This window comes from Colossoma macropomum, unplaced genomic scaffold (genome assembly GCF_904425465.1).
Source record: "Colossoma macropomum unplaced genomic scaffold, Colossoma_macropomum, whole genome shotgun sequence".
Lineage (NCBI taxonomy): Eukaryota > Metazoa > Chordata > Actinopteri > Characiformes > Serrasalmidae > Colossoma > Colossoma macropomum.
Genome location: NW_023495456.1, coordinates 2,346,970 through 2,372,214, shown reverse-complemented (window position 1 = coordinate 2,372,214; position 25,245 = coordinate 2,346,970). Strand labels below are relative to the sequence as shown.

Genomic DNA, 25,245 nt, shown 5'->3' with positions numbered 1-25,245 from the left:
GAGATACGATTTTGTCCATTTGGCCAAACACAAGGGTCACAAATGAGTAAAATATTGCTACATACAGTTCTTAATCATCCAATTACAGAACGACAGCAGAAATCAAGGTTTATGCTCCACTGCTTTGGAGTTTATCAACACACCAATTACGATGATGCTGATAAAGATCAAATGTGACCACATATTGTGAAATATGATGGTAAAACGCTGAATATTATCCAGGGCTCTGTCTCACGAAGCAGGATCTGTTGCTTATCCAGTTAACTAAAGTTTAGTTCAATCTAACCCTGGACTAACTCAGGATGGTGGATCACTTTTACTGGGACACGTCACCATGGCAACTTGCGTTGCACGTCTAACCTGCTCCAGGGCCAGATAAGTTTAGGATTACAGATCACAAACAGCTTACTGACCAATCAGAACTGAGCCTCTGACCAATCAGAAATGAGCTTCAGACCATCAGGCACAGCCTTCTGACCAGTCAAAGTTGAGCTTCAGACCAATCATAGCTGAGCTTCAGACCAATAAGGGTTGAGATTCTGACCAACCAGGAACAGCCTTCTGACCAATCAAGGCCAAGCTTCTGACCAATCAGAGCTGGGCACGAAGCAATCAGAGCTGTGCTTCTGATCCACTCAGAGCCGTAAGCTGTTTGACCAATCAGATTTGAGCCTCTGACCAATCAGATTTAAGCTTCTGACCAATCAGAGCCAAGCATCTGACCAATCAGAGCTGTGCTTCTAACCAGTTAGGGACAGCCTTCTGGCCAATCAAAGCTAGGCTTCTGAATAAACATGGACAGCTTCTTGACCAATCAGAGCTGTGCTTCTGACCAATAAGAGCTGAGCTTCTGACCAATCAGTGACTGCCTTCTAACCAATTAGGGACAGGCTTCTAACCAATCAGGGACAGCCTTCAGACCCATTCAGGGACTGCCTTCTGACCAATCAGGAACAGCCTTCTGACCAATCAGGGACTGCCTTCTAACCAATCAGGGACAGCCTTCTGACCAATCAGGGACAGCCTTCTGACCAATCAGGGACAGCCTTCTGACAATCAGGACAGCCTTCTGACCAATCAGGGACAGCCTTCTGACCAATCAGGGACTGCCTTCTGACCAATCAGGGACAACCTTCTGACCAATTAGGGACTGCTTTCTGACTGATCAGGAACAGCCTTCTGACCAATTAGGGACAGCCTTCTAACCAATTAGGGACAGCCTTCTGACCAATCAGGGACTGCCTTCTGACCAATCAGGGACAGCCTTCTGACCAATCAGGGACAGCCTTCTGACCAATCAGAGACTGCTTTCTGACCAATTAGAGATAGCCTTCTGACTGACTTAGCTGACCATGCGTTGTGTAACAGATCCCTGGACGCTCCAGTGTGTTTAACTCATTATGTCCTGAATGATGGTCACCCTTTTATCCCTAAACGCTTATAATCCATGGACAAATCACAAACACAAGCCCTGAAGGTGAGGTCTGTACGGAGAACAGGGGAACCTTTACTCTGAAATACTTTTTCCCCGTCATGAACTGTGAGGGATGAATCATCAGGTGTGAGCTACATTTTCCAGGCATGCACTGTTATTTGCATAAAGGAGGCCGGCCTTGGCTCAGTCAGGCCTGACCAATGTATCCCAGATGTGGCCTCAAAGGCCTGATTAGTGGATCCCAGAGCTCATTCCATGTACAGGACATTGTAAAATTATTGCTGTTCAAATAAAGCATGTTGATCCCCAGCCGGTTTGGCACATGCTGATTGGCGCTGACAGTGGACGTGATGGCTGTGGTCCATTTAACGTCCAGAACATCCACTGCTTCTGTCCTGCTGAGAAGCAGATCAGTCAAATCTGTGAATAACTCGAGTTGAACCCGTGTCTTCATTAGACGTGCCTCCTGAGGAGGGTTTTTTTGGAGCATTGTAAATCACTGGCACAACTGAAGCTCTACGTGAAAACATCTGACCTGCAGCATCTTTTTCTAAAAGTCGCTGTGACAGAGAGAGTTTTGTTCCCTATTCACAGGAGCTCTGAGACGAATACTGTTGTGGTGATCAGTGCAGAGGTGTGAACTTTGGGTCTCGAGTTTTGGAGTCTTTCCGGCTCCTCGAGCTGTGGCTGCGCCTCGGCCCTGGCGAGGCGGGAGGATTTGAGTCATGGGCCGGGTTATGGGCTTGCGGTGCGGTTCGTTTGCTCCTGCTTCTGTGATGAGAGTGGTGCCTGTGGGGTGTGGTGGCTGCTGGACGCTCCCTGGACACCTTAGGCTGTTCCGGAGCAGGACCTGGACCAGAAGAGGGAGAGGGAGTGATGCTTGGCAGAGCGTCCAGTGCTGGCGGGGGTATGGCCTGGGCCTTGGCTTGAGGACAGGGGCTGGAGAGGAAAGGAGAGCGAGTGGCCGTCTCCAGCAGGCCTTTGGTCCCCTGGGTGCACTAAAAGAGGAGGAATAAAGAGTAGAGAGGAAGAAAATGGGAAATAAAAGAAGAAACCAAAAGAAGGGAAAGCAAGATAGATTGGAAGGGAAAGAAGAACAGACAGAAAGAGAAAAGGAAGATGTTTAAGAACAGTTATGGAAATTCTAGAGTCGACCGATTCTGATTCCAAGAGTCGATTCCACACGATAACTCTCTCGATTCCGAAAATCAACACAGGCCTCCTTTTTTACACACGCACTTTTCCGCTGGGATTTAACAGTAGGTAAACGGGAAGGAATGTGAACATAAGCGGGAGCTGAAATCTTGGTAAGACTGACACAGCAGCACAATTCCCTGGAAATTCCCAAGAGGGCTTACATATGAATAGAGACCGATATTTTAACAGAAATGACAATGATGTCTTGTTTACAGCGGCAAAGCTGAGTGCTTCCATGACTCTTAATACAGTGTTGAGTTTTCAGGTTTTGCAAGTAATATTAGCCATGGGAGAGTACAAACCTGTTTCCCAAAATTTGGGACGCTGTGCAAAATGTAAATAAAAACAGAATACAAAGATGTGCAAATCATGCAAATCTTATATTTAATTGAAAATATTTAAATGCAAAAAAACATTAAATGTTGAAACTGAGAAATTTTATTCTTTTTTGAAAAATATTTGCCCATTTTGAATCTGTTGCTGGCAACACGTTCCAAAAAAGTTGGGACGGGGGCCTGTTTACCACTGTGTTTCATCACCTCTTCTTTTAACAACACTCTGTAAGCGTTTGTGAACTGAGGAGACTCTGCTGTAGTTTAGAAAGTGAAATGTTTTCCTGTTCTTCCTGTTCGTCGTCTGAATGACAGCATAAACGTGCCAAAACATGCATATATCGTTCCGCATCAATGGTGCCTTCCCATCACAAATGCTGGCTTTTGAACTGTGCGCTGTTAACAAGCTGGATTGTCCTTTTCCTCTTTAGCCTGGAGGACATGGCGTCCATGATTTCCAAAAAGAATTTCAAATGTTGATTCGTTGATTCGTCGGTCCACAGGACACTTTTCCACTTCGCCTCAGTCCATCTTAACTGAGCTCAGGCCCAGAGAAGGCGGCAGTGTTTCTGGATCCTGTTTATATTTGGTTTCTTCTTTGCATGGTAGAATTTTAACTCACATTTGTGGATGCAGTGATGAACTGTTTTCACAGACAGTGGTTTTCAGAAGTGTTTCTGAGCTCATGCAGTGATTTCCACTACAGAATCATGTCTGTTTTTAATGCAGTGCTGCCTGAGGGCCCAAAGATCACAGCCAGCAAATACTGGTTTTTGGCCTTGTCCCTTACATACAGAGATTTCTCCAGATTCTCTGAATCTTTTAAAGATAATATGTACCATAGATGATCAAATCCCCAAGTTCTTTACTATTTTATGCTAAGAAAGGTTATTCTTGAATTGTTGCACTATTTGCCCGTGCAGTTTCAACATTTTATATGTTGTCTTTGTAATATTTTTAATATACGGTTTAAATGATTTGCACATCACTGCTTTCTGTTTTTATTTACATTTTGCACAGCGTCCCAACTTTTCTGGAAATGAGTGTGTATTTTATACAGAATTTTAGTTTTAAATTTTATCATTTGCTTATTGAGTGAGCATGGCTGCCACTGAGTAACAGTGACGCAGCATGGCCAGCAAAGCAGATCGTATCTGTGAATCTTTGGTTTTTACCGTAGATATCAAGTCTATGTCTAGTGAAAGTTAACCAGTAACAGACGACAGGGATGGCAAAAACTCAGGTACCACAGGTTTAAAAACTCATTGTTCATTTACTGATTTAATTAAAGCAAATCACAGCAAGACACTAGTATTCCCATGACTTTTAAATCCTACATTAGCACCACATTTATTGTACCTATCATGGATGAGTGTTCTGTGAACACGGCTGTTGAGCTGAGCTAGTTGAACAAGCTCAGAGCTGCAGGCAGATATCATAATTATAAAAACGTGCCTGCATGATACGATGTATATTTTAGAACAACTTGAGACCCAGAATCAGACTAAACAGATTCAGGTCTCAGAAAAGCACCATCACTCAGATCCTGTACATTCAGGCTAGTTAGGCGGCTACAGAAAGCATGGCATTGGACTTCATATTAGTAGATTAATTACATTTTCATGGCCAAAATAAATATCAATATATTACAATTTTTACTGAACTGCGTCTTAATTATACTGTTTTATGTGACAAATACTGAGCTTCACCTCTGGCACTATTACTGTCTTTGCTCCAGTGTCTTCTTCATAGTTAGGAACTGTCTCAAAATTACCATAATAGAAAATGTTGTCATCATTAATCACTATTATTTGTTGTAGTATTAGCAGTATAATCATCTGCTAAGACGTCAGTCACGTCAACAGTGATGCTCCAGGAAGCAACAGCAGACATAGTTAAATAGACTCCCTCAGCTTCGTTTAAGCGCTTACTGTGGTTATTTTCCTCATAATTGTCCGAATAAGAGGAATCTGTCACCGGTCATTTTAAGTCATTTTCTGTTTTAAAATTCTACTTTTAAATAGTCATTGATGTTCATGTTGTGGAAAAGAGACGGCTCTCGATTCACAAAACGACCTGGAATCAGAGAATCGGCTCTTTTTTGGGATCAGCTCCCAGACCTAAGAAAGAACAGGTGTCCAATATGGACACAAAGGTGAAAACAAAAGCAACAGAGATAACCAGAAACAGGAAGCAGTAAAAGCTGCAAGCATTTAAAATAAGCAGGCATGCAGAGGAAGAGACACCATGCAGGAAATGAGCTCACACTGTGGAGGAAAAAGAGCAGGTTCATCTCTCTGAGACACACACACACACACACACGCACACGCACACACACACACACACACACACACACACGCACACACACACACACTACCTACCTATGTGGGCCATTCCATTCTAATGAACTGGTTCAAAATCAGAGCTAAATTTCAGTCATTTAACTGATCTTGGACTTAAGACTAAACTCCTTTTGCTCTGAGTGACTCTAAATCTTAATTATGACTATTTTTTAAAAATTAATGATTGATCATTCCATTTAGTCTCTACCAAAACAATCATAACTCTACCCAAACTGTACCAAATGTTTCAGTGACAGTTTTAGCTCATTCTGAGCTCAGAATCTCAGCCAGTACAGAAGAGCAAACACAGCTTTGAACAGCTGTTCACACAGAAAATCATCATATTTTACATTAAAACACTAAAAAGTGCTGAACTGCAGAAAATATGACGATTCTTAATGTTCCACACTGATTTTCAGACTTTGGGACTCATTTACTTCAAAACAATGGGATCTAACTGTTCACCATGTGGCCATGAGGGACAGGGATGCAGCCTCACTTCCTGCTCTAAAATGCAGGGGCGTGGCTACAATAAGACTCCGCCCACATACTGAAGCTCTAAGCTTCAGCAGGGACATTAAAAAGAAGGACATTAAAAAACATTAAAAGTAATATTTTCAGAAGTGTAAATTTAGGGGTTGGGGTTTGGGACAGACTCGCCTCAATAGAAAGTACCTTATAAATAATGATTGTATATACATTTAGCTTATTACTGTCTCTATTAATGCTTTGGGTTTAAACAGATCAGAACTGGGTTTAAATAGGTCACTGTAAATATCTAAGAGCGCAGAATGAACTAATTTGGTTGAATGGTACGTCTTCATTGCTATATATAACAATTTTATTTAGCAGTTTTCACTTTAGTTACAAATCCCAAAGTGCTTTACACAGAAATATCAGTAAAACACAGATAAAGATGTAAATGAAAATAAAAGCATACTTAAAAACAGGAGAAAATGAGCTACAATACTTTTAGGCCTATTTTAGCCTAAACAAATGTTTTTAACCTGGATTTAAAACACCTGCCGAGCTACATCAGATTGTGCATAAATAAAAAATATAAATCCACTTTTATTAAAAAGAAACAATCCTAGCCATCATGACGATTTGTAAAACAGTCAAATAAACACTTTATTTATACAGTAAATCTATACAGAAAAACCAAAAACCTAAAATAAAGCATTAAGCCACAAGCGTCAGTGCGCTAAATGACAGTAATGCAGTGGTCACCAGCCTCCTCCTCCAAATCTACCTTCCTGCTGAGTTTACTTCCAACCTCGTCTAATTAACCTCCAATTACCAACACTAACGCATCCGATCCAGCCAATCAGGGACGTCTGAGGGAGATAATTATCTGGAGCAGACTCCAGAGGAAGGCAGATCTCCTGCTTTAAACAAGGCAACAAAACAATACAATAAAACACACCAATGTTCAATAAATAAGGTATTAATAATAATACTTTTAAAAAACACTAAACAATTATTTCGCTGAGCAATGTGGCTTCTGGTGGGCTGTGTGTGCCAAGCAACATAAAATACACTGGCAGATCAATGGCATATTTTCAAAATTTCAGCAGAAATAACTGGTTAAGATGTAAACAGACTCATTCAGAGTGGTTTGGTGTGAAACGCTCTGTTCTAGAGAAACTTACCGAGTCAGTACTGTTCACAGTGGTGGTGATAGGAACCAGACGTCCACCTCTAAAAGCTCCCTCACAGAAAGTTCCTACAGTAAATGGTTATGAATTCACTGCCTGATGGCTGAGACACTGTTTTATGATAGTTTAGAGAACTTAAACTCCATTCATGGTGGAGGGATACATGCAGGGCGCTGTGAGGCAAAATAGTCCCCAAAGAAAACTGATTATTTCAGATTTTCCACTATTTTCCATCATCAACATTCCATATAAACTCAGAAGACTCGTGTAGGTTCACTGGTGGTTCTGGATAGTAAATAAAATGTCTATATTTGTGTTGTAGTCATGGCGACCCCTGGTTCCTATCACCACCACTGTAAAGACATCTGAACCATTTCACACCAAACCACTCTGAATCAGTCTACATCTCACACACTCAGTTATGGAGAAATTTTGAAAAATGGGTGGAATTTCCATTTGAGACAGCTGAATTCAATTAATTCAACTATTTTCTAAGAATGAAAACAGAACATAACCAGAGAAATGTGTATTAATATGTGGACTGTGTTTTCATACAGGCACCGAACAGCAGGAATATCAGAGTAAAGTGAAGATGTTCAGGTCTGTATGACCAGCGGGGGCAGCGCTGAGGGAGCTCTGATGGCGTGATGTGATAAGGCCGGTCAGTGTGAGGATCAGCTGGTGGCCCCGAGCAGCCCGGCAGCATGCAGGCCTGAACCAGACCAACGCCAGAGTCATACCAACCTGCCCGTCCTGCACCGCTGATACCCACTGACTCATCAACCGGCACAGGACAGTGCAAATTCCAGGCAATCATCCTCCTACATACACATACATACACAGCCGTTACTGCGGGAACACTGACACCTTCACCGTGAGCAGGGCTGCGCGATACCGCAGAGCATCGTGATACTTAAAGACATTTTCATGATACACTGTAAAAAATAATATCTTGGGAAGTGAAATCATCTTAAATTTAGTTAATATTTTTAAAATTTCTCATTTTTATTTGGTGGATGGACTAATGCTGCGTTCAGATATCCTCGCTGCCCAAGGCAAAATATGTATCTGGGTCATTCTACAGAAACGTCCATTTTTGTGTCCCTAGTGTTTACAGATATATTACACTTCAAAACATGTTTGGGTCACAATTTATTTTGTAAAATAAAACGAAGTTATTTTAACAATTACACCTTCTTGAGCCTCAATTTAGCAATATTGGTTTTTAAATCAATCATCTAGAATTCCAAACAACACAGAAGAGCTCGTCCCCACAGTCGGGTGTGAAGGCTGAGGCCATATTTTGAAGAAAAAAAAATGTTTTTCTGCAATTTTAACTGCAATAATCTATACATGACTATGGAATATATTATTTAAATGACAAAGAAAACAAATGACAAATAAATATTATAAAACATATAATGAAAGTTGTTGTCCCCAGGAGTCGTGTCACTGGTGTTACTGTGTAACAAAAAATTATTTTTCTTATTTTGAAATAAAAGTCACACTGATGACATCACTCGACTTCCTTTTACCTGTTTTCTGTAAAGAGATTTTATTCTAAGCGGTTTCGGAGCATTTCTATTGGTCCATTCATCATGAAATTTTCACACAACATAAAGAAGAGCTGCAGTGATTAGACGTACAGTCTGGAACACAGCAATGCGCCACACTAGCTTCACCCACTCAACTCGCTCTTCTGCTGCTCTGCACTGTTTTTACAGCACTTCCCAAACTCCTCCCACCACAGCCTCGTTTTCACACAGGACATTTTCAAAATGGTAACCCGCCTGATTTAGAGCTGTGTGGACACAAATCTGATCTTTTCAAATCCGACCTGAGCCACTTTCATATGTGGTCCTAGATTGTTTACGTATCCGATTCGTGGTCATGTGACCTTAATGTGACGTTCAGATCGGAATTCATGTGCTTTTTCTCCACTGCACCATCATTCAGCGTTACCATGGCAGCAGCACCGAACAGAAGTTAAAGCCTGTAAACGGTGGAAAAGCAGCTCATCTCACCTTTTTCTCCTTCATCTCGCTCTAATAATGAAGCTGAGAGCTGATCAGAGTTAATGATCTTCTCAGCGAAGCTCGTTCTGCTCGTTAGTTTGTGCTGATGATGAACGTGATTCGTTCATGTGACGTTACTGAGTAGGATGAGCTCATGAGGGTCATTTCAGGACGCCGGTTCGTCACATTAATGACAGATTTGAGTCACTGACCTAAACGAGTGTGAACCATCGAGTCAGAGAGATCAGATTTGAGCAAAAAATCAGATTTGAGAAACGAGGCTTGTAATTTGAACGTAGCCTATGTTTTTTAACTTCATTTCAATGCTTGTGAATGTGGTTCCACCAAATAGGTAATAATAATAATAATAATAATAATAATAATAATAATAATAAATAGAAAGTTAGTAGACAGATCTACATGCACAGATACAGTAGTGTAATTCAGATGAGTTTATTTAACATTAAAAATATATATTTATGTATAGCATGATCCAACAGACAAACATCCAAAAAACGTTAAAAAGTACAAACAGGTTTTTTTAAAATATGTACCTGAAATAGGCCTGTAATAAACACCAACACTGACTCTTTCTCTCTCGGCTCATAAACGTAAGGCACCTGCGTCACTGAGACGCCACTCAGAGCTCTGGGTCAAACGGAGCTCAGCAGACAGACATGTATCATCAATCTGATCGATCAAGGACAGACAGACTCACATCTGACAGACAGACGAGGCTCTAACTTCTGAACTCAAACATGGAAAACATTCAGAGCATTTATACACCGCCAGTCAACAGTCTGGACACGCCAACCTCATCTGTTTACTTTCATTAATTATTTTTCATATTTTCACTTAAAAAAGTCGTCAATACGTCTTAAATAGCGTGAGTGATCTGAAGGTCAGTGAAAAGTGCCGTGTTCGTAGGTGCTGGGCGGCGGATGCTGTGGTTTGAGCTGTGATGTTGCCTGCAGAGGAGTTTTTGTTGTGTTTGCGGTTGCTAGGGTGTTGCTAGGCAGTTGTTTTGCTATGGTTGCTAGGTGGTTGGTATGGTATCTCAGGTGGTGGCTAGGTAATTACTATAGTATCCCAAATGGTTGATATACACTCAAAAAAGATGGTTCTTCAGGGGTTCTTTAGTAAAGAAAATGGATCTATATAACACAACCATGAACACTCAAAGAACCCTTTACATGATTAACGGGTTCTTTGCATCATGAAAGCGCTCTTTAGATTGTTGCAGAGCATGCTGTAGATGGTTCTATATAGAACCTTGTATATAGCACCAAAAAGGTTCTACTATTGTTACGTCAAGCTTGTGACAGTAGAAAAAATTTTGGTGCTACACAGAACCCTTTTCAAAAAACTATCTACAGAACATTCTCCATCAATCTAAAGAACGCTTTCATGATGCAAGAGAGTGTATATCAACCATTTGGGATACTATAGCAAATACCTAGCCACCACCTGAGATACCATATCAACCACCTTGCAACCACCTGGGATACCATAGCAACCACCTTGCAACCTCCAAATAACCTCTTATATATATATATATATATATAAATTCAGCCGTCAGCTTCACTACTTACATTTGTCATTTAAAGGGGAATTCCACTGCATTTTCAAAATTCTCTGCTTTATTAAACGGTTAAAATGTAATCAGAGTCGTTCAGAGTAGTTTGGTGTGAAATGCTCTGTTCTAGAGTCAGAACTGTTCACAGTGGTGGTGATAGGAACCAGACGTCCACCTCTAAAAGCTCCCTCACAGAAAGTTCCTACATGAAATGGTTATGAATTCACTGTTAAATCCACTCATGGTGGATTTAACAGTGAATTGATAAATGAGGCAAAATGAAATCGGAGTCTCTACAATTAACCATTTCATCAACTCTGGCTTTGTTTATGTCTCAACCACAGAATTATGCAGGAATTCTGAAAAATCGGTGGAGCTCCACTCTGAGCAGACGCCTTTGGAAAAGGTCTTGGGTTATGAGAAGTGCTGTTAAGTGTGTCCAGACTTTTGACTGGCAGTATAAGCGCACCAGTTTAAAGGGCTCAGCGCAGATAGGCTGGCTTGTCAGCCAGCATTTCAATAGTGCACTAGAGTGGAGGTCAGTTCATCAGTTTGAAAAGTGTCACTTGGTCTGAACTGTAAACAAAGTTAACAGAAACTCTGTTCTGCCTTTTATTACGGACTGGAAAGCAGCGCCTTGTAAAAAACACTACAGTTTCCTTGGAATGCAAGAGAAATAAACCCTGAGCTGGCATGTAAACAAATATTATTAATAAAAATCTACTGGTTAAACTCTGTGTGAGCACATCAAGTCATTTTATAGGCTGACGAACAACCAAATACCCGACAAAAAGCCAGCGGCAGCTCTTTCAGCGCCGCCTTTTACAGTAATCAGCATCGTACAGCATTAGTGATAAAACTATCATTAACAGACAGATCACCGATTCAGTGCACACTGTTCCTGCCTGACACCACAGGTTTCGATTCCCCTTTTCGTGTGTTCACAGTACTGATGTGTCACCTGATTTCGGGTCAAACCAGTTCCACAATAGAACTCAGCCCCTCCTGGTAGTTCCTGTAGATAAAAGGGAAGCGTGCAGGAGCCACCCGACTCAAAATATCCACTATTACAGCAAATCTGTCGTCACAGCAGCGAGAGACAGACCAGCCGTTTTACCGTCAAGGCAGCTCTCATTCAAACACATGATCCACTCGTGCACACTTAGAAAGACGGATCTTCAAGGGTTCTTCAGTAAAGGCAGTGGTTCTATATTGAACCTGACAAAGTTAGATTTTATGTGGCCAGTAAGTTCATTTACTTAGAAAAACAATACTATTACAATAAACACAAGTAAGATTAATACAGCACTCGTAAAAAAGGTGGTTCTTCAAGTGTTCTTTAGTAAAGACAGTGGTTCTGTGTAGAACCAATGACACTCAAAGAACTATCTTAATGCTTAAATGGTCTTTGCATGGTGAAACTGTTCTTCAGATTGATGGAGAATGTTATTCTATTGTTAAGAAACTTGACACAGAACCCTTTTTGGTGCTACCATTTCCAAAAAGCCCCTATATAGAACCCACATTCTCCATCAACCTGAAGAACCACTTTAAGCATGCAAATAGTCTCTTGATTCTAAACAGAACCACTGCCTGTATTAAAGAACGTTTGAAGAACCCTGTTTTTTTTAGTGTGTACTGATATGAACGTTTCGGGAGCTGCTCATGCCAAACAGGCTCTGGTGGCTCATCCAGGGCAGGAGGAGATGCTCGGTCTGGAGCAGGCGCGCTATCGGTCAGGCAGTAGAGTGGTTCTGAATGGTAAGGGTGGGCGGATGAAGGGTTAGGGTGGGAGGTGGGGGGGGTGGGGCACGGCCCGGTTCGGGGACCCGTCCTACCATGTTGATGTCGTTTTTAGCAGCAGGAAGCTCGTTCTCCGCCGGGCCGATCTCAGCGCCGTCCTCCGAGGGAACAAAGCCTCTTCTGTCGATCAAACTGCAGCGTGGAAAAAGGAAAGAGGGGCTTATTACACAATTAAACATACAGGGCAAGTCCACCTACTTTTTAACCACACTGTTATGCTCTGGGTCAAACTGATCCGCTTCAAAGTTTAAAAATGGAGGAAAAATATTTTTCATCTTTTTTGGAGCATGAAACCCTTTCTGCTGGACTTACAGCTCATTTAGTGTGATTTGAACTGAAAGGGTCAGTTTGACCCAGAACAGAAGAGAGGTTTTGTTTGTATTAATCAAAATAATGACAGAAAATGTCAAAAAATGTTGAAAAAGACTAAATAAGAATAAATAAAACAAATATGATGAATATCTAGTTTATGCCAATGTACAGAAAAAAAGTTCGAAAATAGTTTTTAATGAAAACCGTGTGAATTATTGCAAATAAGCCATGATCTGTAATGGGTGAAAAGCACTAAACATTGATTAAATTAATATTAATTGAATAATAAAGACAATGTTTATGGAGAAAAATATATTTTTAACTACTTTAAGATGGTAAAACATGCAACAGGTCAATTTGACCTGGAACATTACTGCTGTTTCTTACAGCTGAACACAACAGGAGGGTTAAATTACCAACAGCTCATTGGCTATTTTACCCAGAAACACCTGGCAAACAGGTGCACAATGTAGGTCTACAGTTACAGACTGTCAGGGATGCTGGACGTAGAACTGACTTCTACTGCTAAAAACACCCCCATAATAATAATAATAATAATAATAATAATAAACAACAACAACAACAATAACAACAAACAACAACAACAACAACAACAACAGGAAAGTTTGTAAACGAACTTTAAGTTGGCCTGAAAAAGCCAGCTAATTACATTAAAATGATAAAAATGGCAAAAGACTATAGATGGTTGCTAAAGTGTTGCTTAGACTGTTGCTAGACAGTTGCTATGGCATCCCATGTTGTTGCTAAGGTGTTGCTAGGTGGTTGCTATGCTATTAAATACACTGGTACCCTGAATCCATGGCTTCCTTAAATGCACTGCTACCTTAAATCTATTACTACCTTACATTCAGTGCCACCTTTAATAACCACTGACACGGCCAAATCAAACTCGAAGTTTATTTATAGCACTTTTTACAACAGCCATCGTCTGAGCAGCTTTACAGAAAAATCCGGGTCTGAGCCCCCATGAGCGTCGCCAATTGCGACAGTGGCAGGAAAAACTCCCTAAGAGCAAGAGGAAGAAACACTGAGGAACCAGGACTCAAAAGGGGAACCCATCCTCCTCTGGACCACACCGGATAGCAAACAGTACATAAGCCCTATATAAATATTTCTAAAAGCTTATTTTAATTAGGTATGTAACCTTTATGTAGCCTTTATAGTGAATGATGCCTATTGGAATAAGCATTTACAAACTTTTATTCTCCTTTTATTTTATTTTGATTTGTTTTTATTAACTTTTTCATTTTAGCTACTTTTTAATTATTGTTCTATATTTTTAATTGTATTTTTATTACTAATGTTTCTTTTTTATACTTATCTAATTTAAGTCTTTTTTTAATTATTAAAATTACTTTTATTATTTGATATATTCTCACACATTATCAATCCCTTGTTCTGTATCAACTCGGCAACACTGTAAATGAGGTTGACTGAAACATTTTTGTAGGATTATGTAATTTGTCAGCTGTTATGTAGGAGTCATATGAACAGTGCCCTACAGTAAAGTGTTACCAAAATAAGATCTGCACTGTAAAACCATTTGAACATGGTTCACTCACCTCGGAGGAATCGGCCCACAGAGAACCGAACAGCAGTTTTTAAATATGCTGTTATAACTGTAAGGGTTCCCCGTCTCCTCGTTCCCACTCTTCCCCGACCAAGAACCTTTAATCTGAGACACACAAAGAGAAATCACAGCTGGTTACATAACGCACAAGAACCGAGTCTCATTATAACAGTACAGTACAGTTACTGTAATGAATGGTATGAATAAAATAGCACAATATATAATTTAGCATGTATCACAGTAGAGCTGGGCGATATGGCAAAATTATTATATTGCGATACATCAAGAAATTTTTCACAATACATTGTATGTCCTAATATTTAAGACAACTGATTAGAGAAAAAAGAGCCAGTAGAGCTACATTTAAAAAAAATACTATCAAAAACTTTGAACACAGTGATTTTTATTTAATATTTGGCACTAAATCCAGTTAAACAGCACTCATTTTACTCTTTATAATGAAATGCGGTTAGTCAAGTGTCTACAAGCACTGACGATACACACAATATGTAGCATATCATACTGTACTGTAATTTATCATGACAGTGATAGTCATATTTCCCAGCCCTAGAACACATTATCAGATGATATTCAGGTTATCAAGTAGTATATAGAATACATATGTATTAATGCAGCTAATAAGCTAATATTAATCAAGTTAAAGATCCAGCATTAATAAAGTTAATAAGTTAGTATTAATTTAATAAGCTTACATTAATAGCTTTAATAAGTTACCATTACTAACATTTATAAACCTTTATTTTACAGTTATCGATAATTATACTCATCATTATCAATTCCACTAATCAATATCACAGTATGTATAGATGATATATCGCCCAGCTCTAGATGACTGTTTATCAGATATTAATGAATAAAACTCACGTCTTCGTTTGTAGTGAGATTAGCAGCGAGTAGGTATGTGTGGAAACCTGAGAGGCCCAAAATAGACCACACTGAAAAGAAGCAGACCACCAGCTCCAAAGCAGTGGGCAGGAGTGAAGGACGATGACAGACTAACAGCACTTATTGATTATATAGGTGATCAATTACATCACTCTGAAAACCTACAGAGTTAACCAAACAGAGTTAAAGCCAAAAGGATATCTGGCAGGACTTTCCTGGAGCGCAAACACCAGCCCGTTTCCTCCCTGTGATCCTGATTAAAAAAACAAATAAAAAACATCATAAAATTAGTAAAGAATATTAATTGCTTTAATTACAAAGTAAATAAAAAGTTTACAGAAATAGAATGCAAAAAAAAAAGATCACCACATTTCACATTACATTAATTTTAATGGTTGTTACTGTTTTTACGGTAAAATGCTGTAGAATTTACAGTGAAGTGATTTTACAGATCTTTACCATCATTGAGAAAAGCGAACCTTTACTGATAATTAACACTTTTTAACCTTGTGTAGATCAGAGGCCCAGTCCTGGAAATCTACCACCCTGCAGAGTTTAGACCCACCCCTGATCTGACACACCTGATCCAGGTAATGAAGGCCTTCAGGGGCGTCTGAATATTAGAGGTGTGTTTAATCTGAGCTCTTCAGGGTGGTGGATCTCCAGGAGAAGGACTGAGCGCCGCTGAAGATCTCTGGCTCTGTGTGAGAATTCCTTACAGATATCAATAAGACTTTATCCAAAGCATGTTTGGAACAGCAGTCTAGTGTTACAGTTACAGCTGAAAATGACAAATAAACAAAACATCTTTTAGTCAGTATAATAAAACTTAAAAAGAACATGGAATAACTGCAGCATTTGTTTATACAAATGTGCATGTAAAATAAATAATAAAATAATAATAATAATAAATAATAATAATAATAAATATCATTATTATTAAGTACATTCACTTTTGTACTGATTTATACTGCAGCTGTTCAGCCCACAGCGGTTTGGCCCCACCCTTTCCGCCTATAGCAGTTTAGCCCCACTATTCAGCTACAGCAGTTTAGCTCCACCCATTCAGCTACAGCAGTTTAGCCCCACCCACTCAGCTACAGCGGTTTAGCCCCACCCACTCAGCTACAGCAGTTTAGCCCCACCATTCAGCTACAGCAGTTTAGCCCCACCATTCACAATGAAGTTATAAGGAGTGTTTCAGCTCTAAGTGCTTTTTGAATGAGCCAGTGCACTGATACGCTGCAGGAAGTGGACTGTTTTTACGACATACAGCATAGAGAAGCGTACGTACTCAGAGCGAGGTGTGTGGTCACACAGCCGAAGATGAAGGCGGTGAGGAAGGACAGTGAGACGATGAACGTGTAGAAGAAGCGATAGTTGCGCTTTCCCACGCAGTTCCCCACCCAGGGGCAGTGGTGGTCAAACCGCTCTGAAGAAAAAGGGAAACACAGAGAGTCGACTCAGCTGCTGAGCTCAGATTACAGATCACTACAGCGAGAAAACTCCAGTGACCCGAGAACAAACACGGGCTGAACAGCGACGGCGGTGGAGCGTAAACAAGTAGTTCACCTTCAAAACGTTCAGCAAACATCACTGACAACGACAACACAACAACAACAACAACAATCAAAACACACAAACATAATAAATGATGTATACTTCAGGAGCTGTAGAACATAAAACACATGCAATTATATTTAAGCAAACAGTTCAGAAAAATTCAGATGCAGAGCATCCTCCACCCCCCCGTTATGTGGTTAATGACACCAAGTTATATAGTCTAGATATTACTTGAAGGGAAATTCCACGAAACTTTCTGCTTAATTAAAGAGTTGGTGTGAAACGCTCCATTCTACAGTCAGAACTGTTCACAGTGGTGGTGATAGGAACCAGACGTCCACCTCTAAAAGCTCCCTCACAGAAAGTTCCTACAGGAAATGGTTATGAATTCACTGCCTGATGACTGAGACACTGTTTTATGATAGTTTAGAGAACTTAAACTCCATTCATGGTGGAGGGATACATGCAGGGCGCTGTGAGGCAAAATAGTCCCCAAAGAAAACTGATTATTTCAGATTTTCCACTATTTTCCATCATCAACATTCATATAAACTCAGAAGACTCGTGTAGGTTCACTGGTGGTTCTGGATAGTAAATAAAATGTCTATATTTCTGTATATTTCTGTCTATAAATCTGTGGAATTTCCCTTCAACTCTAAAGGGCTACAAGCTTTTAGGTCATGCCTACTTGGTGGGGTACAAGCTTTCATTGACAAATAAGTCCAAAATGGATTTATTTATGCATACAGAAGTTTACTGCACTAAAATATCAGGGTTGAATGAATTGGGGAAAATATCTAATCGCGGTTTTTCTGGTTAATATTCTGAGGGCAATAAAAATTGTGATTATGCTCTATAAACTGAGATCCAGGCCTGATATTTTGACCAAAAATACCTGAATATCTGCTGTTTTCTGGCTTAAGGCATGAACACTTCATATTGCATGTCTGACTGCTGGTTAGTTCTGGTTGTGATGTCACAGCACACGGGTTTCTGGTTGCTCTGGTTCTGAAAGCTTAAGCCTATGTCGCTGTTAATGTACACTCTTAGCAAAAAGGGTTCTGTATAGTACCAGAAAAGGGTGGTAACAATAGTGAAACCCCTTTTTTGGTGCTACATAGCACCCAAAAAGAGCCATACACAACACATTCTCCATCAATCTGAAGAACGTTTCACGATGCAAAGAACGCTCAAATCATGCAAAGGGTTCTTTGAGTGCTCATGGTGCTATGTAGAACCATTTTCTTGAATACAGCCCATGAAGAACCATCTTTAAGAGCCCAGGCTAATTAGAACGCTTTCAAACTGTGATTCTGATGTAAAACTGATTAATTCTTCAGCCCTGTTTTCTAAACCTCATCTGCAACCACCACAAAACACACCTCAGCTGAAATGTCAGGATTTCCTGATAAGCATGATCAGAAAAAAACAGGTAAAGGTCACAGAACCCCCCCCCCCAACACACACACACACACACACACACACACACACACCCCCCCTGCCCGGAACTCAAATATCCTCTACTCACCCACGCAGTTGTCACACAGGCTGCAGTGGGAGGTGCGCGGCGGCCGGAAGATCTTGCAGGTGAAGCAGTACTTCAGTTTAACCACCTGCTGGTTGATGACGACCTCTTTGGTGCGAGGGGGGGGCCGGTAGGAGGATGAGGAGCCGGTGGGGTTGTCTGTGAGACAGAAAAACAGGCTTCCAGCAGCGGCGCAAAATGTCACGGAACAGTCCTTCATGCAAAACATAAACAAGCTGAGAGAGTTTCTACAGCGCAGAGCCTCTGTGTTCAGGTTTCTCTTCTCCATTCAATCAGCTCAGCTTAACAGCGGCCAGACGACCAAGCGGCCAGACGACCAAGCGGCCAGACGACCAAGCGGCCAGACTCGGGTTTTATTCCAAAACACTTCAGAGACCAACTTAAAGGATTTTCTCTTTCGGTCTGATGAGTGTGTTTGTACACACCTTTCTGATCAGATGATTTTTGCATAATTTCCAAAAAATAACCATTTTTGTTTATCAGGAAATGAACGGCGGAATCATGCGTGCAATTATAGCAAAATCCTAGCAACCACCTGGGGTAGCTTAGCAACCAACTAGAAACACCTTAGCAACAACTTAGCATACCAACTGGGATAGCATACCAACTGGAATAGCATAGCAACAAATACATGTGTTCTGAGATTTGATGAGTTTATTGGCCATAACTTCCTTTTTACTCAACCGATTTTCACCACATTTCACCACAGATTAATCTAGGTCGCGTGGGCCGCTCTCACCATTTATTTCTAGTTAATAACTGTGTCTGCAGCTGATGTTAAAAGTTGAGTTCTGAGAGAAACACAATCACACACACATCAGCAAATCCATCCGTGTGTGCAATCACTTCTAAATTACTTCTAAATTACAGGATTACTTTATCTATCTGCACATATGGACACCTTACTGTACATACTGCACTGCTGCACACCTTATTGCACATCTTGCGCATCTGGACACTATTTCAATATCTGCACATATTTATTCAGCATTGTCATTATATACTGTTACCTGCTTCTCCTTGTACATTCATTACTGCACCGCCTTTTTATCTCAGGTTACAGATCTTACTGCAGATTTTTGTATATTTCTATATTTCTAGTTGTATATATGCCTGTAGATAGTTTTTTTTGTATATATTCTTCTTTTTATATTGTATCACCTTTATTATTATAACTTTCGTCTGTCTGGCTGTCTGTCTGGCTGTCTGTCTGGCTGTCTGTCTGGCTGTCTGTCTCTTTTAATCTTCAGGCATATAAAAACAGCAATAAACCACCCAAAACACAGCCAGCTGTAGTTGGCCTCCTATTCGTCAGCTTCTTGTTCAAATTTTCCCGTTCCACCTTAACTGGTGCAGCCACAGGAGCCAGAATGTAACTGCTGCATCATTTAAGGTGGAACGGGAAACTTCGAACAACAAGCTGGTGAATAAGTCTGTGTTCAGACTGCCAGCCCAAATCCGATTTCTGGCATATCCAGATTATATCCAGATTGATTTTTGACAGTCTGAACAGCAAAAAACATGAAATCTGATTTTGCTAATCTGATCCGAACCAAATTTGGAGGCGGCTTGAAACGTGACTGCAGTCAGATTTTTACAGATGCGTCTCAGTCTGGATGCTCAGATCGGATTTCAGAGTGTCTTTTACGATGTCAAATCCAGAGTGATGAAGTGCTGAGACTGAAGAGCTCCAAAGATTCATGATCATGAAGGGTCTGAGAGTTTGGAGGGCGAGATGATGCTCCTCCATCTCTCCTGCATCTGAATTTGAAATCACTATTGATTATTAGAGACGGCCCAATGCCACGTTTTCTCATACCATCACAGAAACTTTCAGCCAACACTACTAAACCATAAAATGAAATAATTTAGACCATTTATTTCTTTACATACCGTACCCAAACTACTAGTCACTCCCCTGACCCAGCCTCACTGTTATCATGCTTTTAATTACGTTATAATGTGACGCACTTTACCGCGTCTATAGTTCTACAAACAATTCTTACAGATTTGATTTGTAACATAATCGGATCAGATTAACAGTTTTTCCCTCCAGTATCAGATCCAGCCTTTTTCGCAGTGGTGCACTCACATCTCTATCAAGTACATCAGTAACAGAGTAATCTACTGATTATTCTGAGGATTAATCAGGTAATCCGCCTTAAACACAAGGCCAACCAACGAAACAGGCCTTAACTGAGAAATCAAACGGTACAGACCCTAAAACACTTTACTGGAAGAGTTTTATTTGTTTTCCCTTGGAAAATTACTTTTACTTTCTTGTTAGTTGCATTTTTATTTATGCTTTTATCTTGTGCATTTTAATTATTATATCCCCTTTTCTGCTATTGCTGTTATTTTTATTGCATTTTTTATTACTTGTTTATTGTATTTTTGATTATCTTTTCTTTTTCTTCCTCTGTTGTTTTTACTTTGTATGGTGAAGCACTTTTTTAGCTGCAATTGTAATGTATGGAAGGTGCTAAATAAAAAATACTATTATTATTATTATTATTATTATTATCATCTTGACCAGTCAGATCTCACAAGAGGTTAGGATAAGAAGTTTCTGTAATACAGCCCCTGAGGAAAATTTATTTCCTTCATATCGCAATATATATATTGAATAAAAAAATTGCAATGTTGTTTTTCCATTATTATGCAGGCTTTTGAAACCAAACTGACCTGGTAATTTTGTGCTTTTGTGGTCTCACCGTCCTGAACCCACATAAGAAATGTAAGACACAAAGAGAAAGAAGTGTGTGGACCCTCACCGATCTGCTTCTCGATGTCGGCGGCCTCCTCCGGCGTCGCCCTGGGCAGAATGCCTGGGTCAGTGAAGCTGGTCTGAAGAAGAGAGATGACCACAAACACGAAGAGGACTCCTCCGATCACGGGGATGAAGCCGGTCAGGTGTTTCACCAGGAAAGGGCAGCTGGAAAAAGAGGTCAGAGAAACCAGGGCAATGACTGATTGTGGGAAAGCTGCCGTGGAACAGCGATATTCCACCCCCGCAGTGTGGGAAATGCCCCTGGCATTTGGTGGGGGGGGTCCCATGTAGGCTGGCCACTCCAGTGTCGTCTGGCTGAGTCTACTACAGCTCCACCCTGAGGCAGAGCAGCGCTGCAGCTCTAGTTAGTTACAAATACCAGAGACAGAAGCTGATTGTGGGGGAAGCAGATAAACAATCAGCTTCACTGAATCTGGATTTGAGCAGCTATTTTACCCTGACGGACATCATAATGTCATAAGTTTATTTTGAGACATTCGGGGGGTCCAAGTGGGTAATTTCACACCATGCACCCCTGACCAGCTCAGAGTAAAGCTCTGGCCTCTCTAACACTGGTCACTGCAGTGTCCTGCTGTCTAAACGCTGAGCTGCTGAAGGCCGATTCCACACAGCGAACGTCTGAAACACTCACTGCCTCATTCGACAGGGAGCGAGTCAGCAGTGATTAACCCACATTAAGCATCCTCACGTTATTAATTACACATCTGAAGAGGCCTTAAAATAGAGTCAACTAAAGGACAGGAGCGCTTTCCATTCAGCTGCTGCACAGCAGTGTCAGGTGTGCTAATTGGTTAGAGGAATGGTTCACCAAACATTTAGAATTCAAATCATTTTATCTCTTATTCCAAACGTGGTCTATTTCACAAGACATGTTTAGTGTCCGAAGTTACGAGACAAATGGAGCTAAAAAGTATATATATATATATATATATATATACACACACACACACACTTACATTAAAAGTAAAAGTAGGTTTTTTTCCTTCTCCTGTCAAGTTACCATTTTAGAGATACAAGGTTTTGTTCAGACAGCGCATATATATATATATATATATATATATATATATATATATATATATATATATATATATATATATATATATATATATACATACATATACACACACACACACACACACACACACACACACACACACACACACATATATATACATACACACACACACATTTTATATACACTATTTACCTGGGCAGTAAGTTCGTTTTTGCTTGTAAAACTTTTATAAAAACAGAATTAATGCAAATAAACACTAACGTAGTAAAGAAAGAGTCAAAATAGTTGATATTTTATTAAGTGGTCAGACGAAAACAACTTCTCACTGGACTCCAGCTATTCCATGGATCTGTCAATCACCTGATTCAATTTAATGAAGTTTTGATTAGATAAAGCAGGTACTGGATGTTAATTGTACTGCACTTCCTCCAGAAGAGAGATGTGGTTATTAATATACATCAAATCACCATTTAGTGTATTATTGTGAGTTTATTTATTCCAACCTTTTTCCTTGCAAATAAACACCCAGAAAAACAGCTCATTAAAGGGGCACATCATAGAAACCTGAAATTTTCTCTCGTCTGAAAATAAGAGTTTGACATCTTGTGTAACTGTAAATTTGGGTAAAGTGGGGCAGGAAAATATGAAAAATGTAGGGAATGTGCACTTTAAATATCGTCTCAGGTGCCTAGGAGCTATTACTGTTTAAACATATATAAAACTACGAACTTAAAAGGTTCTACAGTGGTTCTTTAGTAAAGGCAATTGCTGTGGTTAGAACCATGAGTTCTAGATAGAACCATTTCATGCTTAAATTTTTTTTTTTCAGGGCAGTTGATGGAGTATGTGGTCCTATATAGAGCCTTTTTGAAAACAGATCCATATAGCACCAAAAAGTGTTGCTCTATCTTTACATTTTCGCTTTGGTGCTGCATAGAACCATTTTAAAATACAACACAGTCTCGTTCAATCTAAAAGAACCATTTCGCCATGCAAAGGACCATTCAAGCATGCAAATGGTTCTTTGAGTGTTCATGGTTCTAAACAGAACCATTCCCTTCACTAAAGAACACTTGAAGAACCATCTTATTTTAAATGTGTATACAGAACCATTTCACGCCTAAATGGTTCTTTGCATGTTGATTGATAGAAAATGTGTTTCATATGGTTCTATATAGATCCTTCTTGAAAATGGCTCTATATAGCACCGAAAAAAGGGTTCTGTTGTTGTCACAATCTCAAGCTTGTAAGAATAGCAGAACCCTTTTTGGTACCATATAGAAGGCTTTTTCAAAAAAGGTTCTAAACAGAACCATATACAAACATTCTCCATCAATCTGAAGAACAATTTCACCATGCAAAGAACCATTTAATCATGCAAATGGTTCTTTGAGTGTTCATGGTTCTGAACAGAACCATTCATCTCACTGAGGAACACTTGAAGACACATCTTTAAGTGTGTATACAGAATCATTTCAAGTTTAATCGGTTCTTTGTATGGTGACTGTTAGAAAATGTGTCGCACAGGGTTCTACATACACCCTTTTTGAAAATGGTTCTATACAGCACTAAAAAAAGGGTTCTGCTGTTGTTACAATGTCAAGCTTGTAAAAACTAAAGAACCCTTTTAGGTGTTACGCAACACATTCTCTATCAATCTGAACCAAGAAATGAACAGCTTAAGCACGCGAATGGTTCTAGATAGAACTCATAGCTCTAAACCCTCTGACTAAACACTAAAGAACCCTTGAAGAAAGTATAAGAAGCAAAAACAAAACGTGGCTAATCAACTTTTCAGGTGAGGAAATTTTCATTTTTGGTGAACCGCCCCTTTAATCTTTGATCTCAGCTCACTGGTGTGATGTTTGCTTACAGCACTTACTCGAATATGAAGAAGAGCCCACTGGTGACCAGGATGAGACCCAGGGTGAGGGGGAGGACTCCGCTCTGCCGGGCCACGATGATCCTCCCGTCGCAGTAGAAGCGGTTCTTGCCGGGGAACACTTCCCATTTCCTCTGCGGGCGCCGGGGCTTCTTCTCCGGGCAGGCTCGGGCAGAGGGAGTCGGTGCTGGAGTGGGAGTGGGTGTGGGAGTGGGTGTCGCCAGTGCCTGAGGATCTATCTGCTGGTACTCGCAGTTTTTCATGGTTCTACGACCTTCTCGAGGGCGCAGGACGTTCTCCAGATGTTCTCCAACGTTCTCCGGGCCCGCTCCTCACGCGCTCCCCATGGAGAACCTGCTTTAGACACCACCGCGGGTTTGAGCGCAGTCGTGCGTGATGTGACCGGAACTGTTTCTCAAAGCCATTACAGCTGGGCCTACGTAAGAGCGACGTCACAACCCTGATGGACCTGATCTACAGCTCTACTGCTCACTCGAACGTCCCCGTTCCACCTTAAACGGCTGTACCTGCCGCACCATTTAAGGTGGAACGGGGAAATTCGAGGCTGCTCGCGCTTTGCTCCGTGTCAGATTTGCCAGCCAGTGACGTCACAAACTCCACAAGCCCATGCATGCAATATAAGCACAGCAAACAGATGCAAACAAGCACACTTGAATGCCATGCGCTGCGCTGCGCCCACCGCTAAGCCTATATGGCACAATGAGCATGATAAACGTCACAAAACACAACCATACATACCCTTTAACACCCTTTAACGAGCTTCATCGCAGACCAGCGAGAGACGATTCAGAGGAACAGCGTTAAAGAGGGGAAATATAATATACAATAAAATAAACAAAGCTCGGTTTTGCCCTCACAGCAGGCTGGAGCCTCTGAGATCTCCTCCTCCTCGGTGACACAGGTATAATACCCGCTGATACCCGCTGATACCCCCGCCGAGCAGCGCGGTGCGTTCCCGCACAGAGGGCATAGCGACGTTTACTCCGGGCTTTTATTATGGCGTGCGGCAGCGTGGCGAGGCGGGTGACGTAGCGATGGCGTAGCGGAAGCAGAGGCCCAACCCCCTTTTCGGGTCACATGACTTTTTTGCATAGATTTGTACTCATTTCACACACCTGACCTGATTAAACACAAATAAACGTGTGGCGAAGGGGAACTCCACCGATTTTTCAAAAATTCTGCATAAATAAGTGGTTAAGATGTAATCAGAGTCGTTCAGGGTGGTTTAGTGTAAAATGCTCTGTTCCAGAGTCAGAACTG

General features: G+C 40.7%; 1 protein-coding gene across 2 annotated transcripts; it reads right to left on the bottom strand.

Moving 5' to 3' along the window:
• Window positions 1-1,114: 1,114 nt before the first annotated feature.
• Window positions 1,115-24,901, bottom strand: zdhhc18b (zinc finger DHHC-type palmitoyltransferase 18b). Of its 2 annotated transcripts, XM_036562592.1 has the most exons (10): window positions 24,724-24,901; window positions 23,965-24,318; window positions 21,051-21,211; window positions 18,259-18,414; window positions 16,462-16,599; window positions 15,369-15,420; window positions 15,147-15,249; window positions 14,254-14,366; window positions 12,394-12,490; window positions 1,115-2,433 (listed from the first exon to the last, which is right to left on the bottom strand). In XM_036562592.1, the coding sequence occupies exons 2-10, from the start codon at window positions 24,225-24,227 to the stop codon at window positions 2,059-2,061; spliced, it is 1,458 nt and encodes a 485-aa protein (XP_036418485.1). In that variant the 5' UTR covers window positions 24,228-24,318; window positions 24,724-24,901; the 3' UTR covers window positions 1,115-2,058. The 2 variants fall into 2 exon arrangements, with proteins under 2 accessions (XP_036418485.1, XP_036418486.1); XM_036562593.1 differs by lacking the exons at window positions 1,115-2,433; window positions 24,724-24,901 and adding an exon at window positions 7,353-7,785 and having other exon boundaries at window positions 23,965-24,717.
• Between the last annotated feature and the right edge of the window lie 344 nt (window positions 24,902-25,245).